The sequence below is a fragment of the Mesitornis unicolor genome, unplaced genomic scaffold (assembly GCF_000695765.1).
Source record: "Mesitornis unicolor isolate BGI_N332 unplaced genomic scaffold, ASM69576v1 scaffold22854, whole genome shotgun sequence".
Lineage (NCBI taxonomy): Eukaryota > Metazoa > Chordata > Aves > Mesitornithiformes > Mesitornithidae > Mesitornis > Mesitornis unicolor.
This window is the reverse complement of record NW_010182365.1, coordinates 8,277-15,051: the sequence shown is the minus strand read 5'-3', so window position 1 is coordinate 15,051 and position 6,775 is coordinate 8,277. Positions and strand designations below refer to the sequence as shown.

Here is a 6,775-nt window from a genome sequence, read left to right as displayed (position 1 = left end):
TGAACCTGAACACAGCTAGGCCTTTCTGGCAGTAGGACGTAGCAGAAAACAATTTAAATTATTGTATCTGAATGTTCTTCCTCCCCCTATGCATAACTACAACTATTTGCAAAACTTATTGGCATTGCTAAGCTTGCCCATGTCAGCCATCATTTCGTTTAAAGGCAGCTAGGGTTCTCAAAAGGAGGTGCTGGATGTGCTGTAAGAGAATTGATTGAATACACTGCTGGTAAGTGATAATACATCAGCAAACATGGGTAATGAGTGCCAGCGTACGAGGGAATGAAAACAGGAATGCAGTCAACAGGAACACAGGCCAAAAATTATACTCTTAACTTGTATTGTGCAGAAGTATCGTGTATCAAATTAAATTCACATGCATCTGGCGAGCTCCGGCAGACAAAGGAGCCCCTTGGCGCCGAGGCCAGCAGGGGGAGTTGGGTGCCCGCCACCGCCGCCTCTGGCCCCATCAAGTGGGCGAGCCCTGTGGCCACACTGGGCACCTTCGGCTCCTCCTTGGAAGCGCCAGCTCCATTCGGATCTGCAACTCACGTCGACTGCACTACAGTGATTTACAAACCACAGAAAGGCTCAACTACTTGTCTACTAATTCTGCAACACTAAATGTGACTTCTACTGAAAAATCCCCAAAGTCTTGACATCTTTTACAGCACCGCACGCAACATTTGAATACCTCCACGAGTTATGTCTATTCTACCTCTGCAAACTTTTCAGTCAATTAATTGTTTTGTATAAACCTGGGAACATCTTGAAGAAAAGCAGTTGAGTATTCCTGTTAAAAGTAATTAGTTCTACTAAACTACTTAGTAATTATAACTGCAGTGCAATTTTTACATGAAAGATCTTTATTTATTTTTAAAATCCTTTACTAAATTTGTGTTAATCTAGTTAATGTCCCAGATAACACGCCCAGGTTACTCTAAACATCGGTATCTATAACAGATGTTCTTTTGGTAGGCGAAGCACTATTACTAACATATTTTCCCATCCCGAGCAATATCCCGAAACCTTTGTCAAACTTTCTTGCTTTCATCATTTCTCAGCTCATCACACAAACCATCTGCATAAATAAAGATGTAAGCATCTGCTGTATGGCAAATGGTCTCAGGGGCAGATGTTTTTATCCTTGCGCTCATGTCACTGGCTTGGATACATTATTTGAACAGATGTACACAATCTGAAAGTGTTGTGTCCCACGGTGAAATGTCTCCAACTGCTTTCTATCAAAGTACATAAATGCTATTTGCACCTGCATTTATGTTAATGATATAAAGGCAGCAGGGGTTCCAGCACAGTGAGAGCTGATGCTAAGAAACATATTTACATGGCTAATTGAAGTTCGAGATCTCCCAGCATCAAATGACCATACTAACAGGGATACAAAATGTACTAAACTATACCATGACTTTTTAAAAAACTTTAAAAAATAATTAAAATAAACATACTCAAGGAGGAAGAACTATTATTTCAGCCTGTGATATACTTTTCCAGTGTAAATTTTAAAAAGACAAGAGTTAAATAAATTCCTAGATAAACCAGGACAGCCCTGTATTTTGCACAGTAATTGTATAAGAGACACAATTTTTTCATGTCATTTAACAAAAATGTTTTATAAATCTGAGAGTGCCACTCATCCAAGGGTATTCCAGTTCTCTAAGGCATACTGGTGTTTTATGTCATTATGAAGAACTATTAAAAAAAAACCAGCACTTGCTCAACTGCAAACATTAACATGAACACGAATGACAGAATATGATGCGCCAATCATAATTTCATAATTCCTAGAAAAAAGCTGAAATAGTTAAATATTTAGCATTATTCAGAAAAGAGTATCTGTTTCAACACAGAGTTACAACTGCTTGTCATATAAATGATAATCACCTTTCCCATAAAGTATTTTAAATGGAGAAAAATACAGATGTCCTGAAGGAGAATCACAGAACTTCTGTTGTTACATGACAAACGGCAGCAGTGAAGGGTTTACATTGTCACTCAAGGAACTTGCATTAACAATTACTTCCATTCTCAACTGAAAAATAACCAGCACTTTCAAAGTATAGAAAGACCGACAAAAGTATTATACTGAATATAGATGATGGATAGGTTCAACTTCCAATACAATTTATTTTCAAACCTTTTATTTTTAAGAAATGGACCAATATTATAGTTGTACATAAATCACTACAAATTGCTAATAGCCTCAACATTTTTGAAGTGCCATAACACATTTAAGAAACAGAAGTGATGCTTCATAGGAGGACAAAAGAGAGTGACAATAAAAGAATACAAAAAATATACTGAGACTAGTTTATTTTTAGAATATCGATTTCACACTGATACAGCTGTTGGTCAGCACCTGGTTATGATTCCCAACATCAACCCTCACTTCCAAAGTTTACAATATAATTCACTCTGGGTGAATTTATAATTCACTCTGGGTGCAAGTTGATAACAGAATAATGACTGAAATGGATTTTTGTTTAGAAAAAAAGAATAAAGTCTTAAAAAAAAATCTCAAAGCAAGTAATTCATCAGTTACAAGTCTGCAAACAGCTTCACAGCCTATATTCTCTTTCTTATATTCAGAAATGGCTTTAACATAAAGATAACACATTCAATTTGACTACAGGAATGGTCAAATTCCTGTTAATTAAAGGAAAAATTAAAGTTTTTAAGTATTAGAAGGACGTATTTCAGTCAAAGATAGAGAGGTAGAGCACACTGCAGGGTGGAGAGCTTTACGCAACAGTAAGTACTGCCTGCCTTGAAAACACAGTCCCATTAGACACAGAACTCATCAACTGAGATCAATTTGCATGACATCTTTCTGGAACAGCTTCCCCAGAATTATTACAGCATCATAAAAACACTCAGTCTTCACAAAACAGGTAAAGTATAAACTTACATGACAGTAAAAGCTCAAGGCTTCAAGTTAAGTAACATATAGTGCTTTCCTTAATTAACGTTAAGTACTAACAATGGAAACTTAACTGACAACCTGCAATGGTTCTGAAAGGTCCATAAGAGCTTATGTCATATCCATCAAACATTCACTCACGTTTAAGAAGTATCATTAAAAATGACATTTAAAAATCAGTTAAACATTAGCATTGTGACACAGATCAAAAAGGGAAAGGAAAATAAGTTACGGCTGCACATTTAGAGGCATAGGAATACACAGTTGCAGCACAAATACCCTTACTAATAACCGAGGGAAAAATTCAAGATGCTAACTCCACTGAAAACTAAATCAACAAAAGCTGACTTCTGAAGAAACAAACCATAGAAGAAATATAGTTAAGTACACGCCAAAAAAATGTTAGTAAGGATAGGAATGCTGGAGAAAAAGCACTTAAAATCTAAAAATCTAGGTTAATATTTAGAAAATACTTATTTTCTTTTTTCTGCTAGCATAACATATTTTGCAGCATAACCTGAAAACAGATTTGACTGCAAATTATATGGGGGTCAAATATGACTATTTTTCAAATATATGAGAATTAAAAAATTGTAAAAAACTCTGAACACTTAATTCTGCTGAATCAAACAAGAAGCAATGTATGTATTTCAAGTTTCAACTAGAGGCAGTAACAGTAATTAGCAATATCGTAAAGAAGAAAACAGTCTTAGCTATTGCAATTGCATGAAATGATAAATGCTGCGGTATAATGGCTTCTTTTTTATACCACATTAAAGTAGAATAGCAGTTACATAGGGATTTATTAATTATGGTGAAATTTCTTACACATTTTGAATCACAAGCATCTAATTTCTCAAAAAAAGTGTAGAAAGTATACTATACCTGCAGAAAAAGTTAAAGGATTCTGCATTATGCCCTTTAATAGTTACGACAACATTCCTGGAAAGAAGAAATACAGATACTTAGAAAGTCTGACAAATTTTCATAAATTAAAAACAAAATAGGACAATGGCAATAGTTTTCTGAAATTATATTTCAGAATGGATCCTAGTATGCCCACACCTCATTCAAACCACCACCAGAAGTTTAAACGAAGCATTTCTCTGGATCACACATACCCTTGTTTCCACTCTCTGTATTTCAACGCTGGGTAACAATAACCCCCATTAAAGCCAGAAAAGAGGACATGTGATTAATTATTATGTGACAATACATTCTGAAAAATCCAAGACAATGTAGGGTTAAAGAATCATTTTCCTTCAAACATCCAACTGCATGGCTCCCATATACCTGACAGACAAGCAGAATCTTCCATGGATGCTACAACAAAGGTATTAGTTTGCTTTTGTGAAGCAAACATTAGACTGCCATCTCTCCCAGAACTGATGTTGGCACTTATCGCAAAATTTGATGCGTAATGTTTGACATAACATTACATCAAGTGGCCACCCAATAACTTAAGAGTTGGCTATCTCTTTCCAATGAAGTCAGTGCATGGCTTAAGCTTTGGTCAAGTGTAATTCAACATTCACGTATGAAAGACGCAGTACAAAATAATGACAATACAAAATCGTGTTATTATTGAGTTTTATTTTGTTCACCATAAAATGGTCTAGATTTGGAGTGACTGCATACTAGTTTAGTTTGGCTGAACATCACTAACATGTTAAAAGTCACATAGGGTATAAAACTCTTGTTCACCTGACACAGTTGGAGGCTTTGGGAAGGTAACAGGCAAGTCCATTGATGGACACAGATGAACTCCAACTACCTGGGGGTTTACTTGGATCTAGGCTTTCATACCAGTGTGTATCTGTAACACTTCCCATGAGCAGAGCCAGCTGTGTGGCTGTGGACTTGGCTTACTTTCCTGGCAAATTTAACAGCCAGTAGCATCTTACATAAAAAACATTCCTGACATGCACTCAAGAGCCTTCCGAGCACATGAAGTACCAAAATTCTGTTTTTGGATAAATAGAAAAATAGGACAAATTCTGATGCAACTACCAATGCAAAAATAAGTCTTGAATATCTTTATTATCATGCCACTGAAAGTCAAAAAGCAATGCAGACGTCCTAGGAAGGAGATGGCTCTGTGGGCAGCAGTAAAGTATAAACGAGGCAATACCAAATCCATTTGCAGGAAGTTCTACCAAAGCATAAATGAAAGTTGGATGTGCCTGCTGTGAGGAGACCTCTCACACAGTAAACAGGCAAGGCTCTTTGGTATCTGTATCTTCTGTGCTGAGCCATTTGTAATAAGAAGCTCCAAGCAGCACCTCCTGGCATAGGTTTGCCGATGCGAACCTGCAGAACCCAGGCTGCCTCCAAGAGCCTCTGTCCGTGGTACTTAAGCAGTGAACCTCCCATCTGCCAGACCCAGTACACAAATGTATGTTAGCCCATTAAATGCAGCTTCACATCGTGCTAACACACAGACAACTCCCTCCTAACCTACAAGAATGGTACAGACTGCATTGGTGTAATTTTGGAATGGCAAACATGGACTTTCAACTCATCACCCACAGTGTAAGACATCCTTCTTTAAGGCCATACTGCTCAACAAGATCTTTTTACAGAAACAAAGTCGAAGATTTTCTTCCAGTTTAGGATTTCCAACACCGAAGACATACATGAAGTAGTTACAGTAACGCATATTCTTGTAAAAATCTATGAAATAACTGATGTTCAAATGAGAAGTTTCTCAAAATTACTACCCTGAAGTCACATTTTTAGAGGTTTTCACGGTCCCTCCCAGTTGTTGAGAGCATTAAATAATTTAAAAGGGTGCCGCACTCACAGTTACTGTCTCCTCTTAGAATTACAGCAAACAAACCAGGCTTCAGATCAATAATTCTTAGAATACCGTGTGCAAACACAAGGTCCACATCTTCTTCCAAGGATTCACAAGCCCTAACACTAGGACAGAAAATTGGACCATACGAATCCAAACATTTTGTGCAGGCATTTCTGATTCAAACTCAACCCTAACTGCAGTACGATACTGGTCTTGAGCTAGAAAATCCAGTGCTTATTTGACAGACTAGGACATTGATTAGCTACTGTAAATTAAAAAAGAGTAATTTCTCAAATGAATATTTTGTCTTCTAGCAATATTTTTTTATTGTTGTTATACCAAAGAACTTTTAAGTGCCCTTTGTTTTTGCAGATAAACAAGTAACCTTCCATTTTGGAAAAACTGAACAGCTCAAGATGTTGAAGCCACGGCAAGTTGCTTCTTATCAGCCCTTCAAGTGTTTCTATCCATAGTTATATGTATAACTGTACTAAAGCATGTTTTCTTTGAACACAAAACTGTGTGACTATCCTGCCTGCATTTTACACTATTTTCAAATTAATCAACAGTGATGATACTGCCCTTTCGATCAGTGCCTAGCGCTAGTCTTGGAACCAGTTCTACCACAGCTTTACTACAGGTAAATGTTCCTTTCTCACTGACAGTTTGACATCTCGCAGCCAACTTGTACCATGTTTAACAGATGCTTAATATCTTCACATATTAGATGCATGTCCTAAACATAAACTGCAGTCTCGTCAAAAAGTTCTGAAATTCTGAATCAATGCACAGTACAGAAGTTGAAGGATGTAACATCTACACAGCTACCTATACGTGACCTCACCAAAAACATTTGCATTTGGTTTCTATTTGTTTTTGGTTTTTTTCATTTTTCATTCACTATAAATCTGGCATGGCATCACTACTTCCCATAAAAAAAAACCAAGTTGATGTTCAAAAAGAGTCAACCTTAGGAATAAAATTATTAACTCAATTTTGTACCTGTTTTACATTCTTACATACAGAACAAATTTTAG

General features: G+C 36.6%; 1 protein-coding gene across 1 annotated transcript in view; it reads right to left on the bottom strand.

Moving 5' to 3' along the window:
- Positions 1 to 3,851, bottom strand: part of ZNF438 (zinc finger protein 438) — an 18,116-nt gene extending 14,265 nt beyond the window's left edge. The window contains exon 1 of the mRNA XM_010183753.1: positions 3,824 to 3,851. Within this exon, the coding sequence (XP_010182055.1) occupies positions 3,824 to 3,851 (28 nt within the window). The remainder of the gene's footprint in view (positions 1 to 3,823) is intronic.
- Positions 3,852 to 6,775: the final 2,924 nt, after the last annotated feature.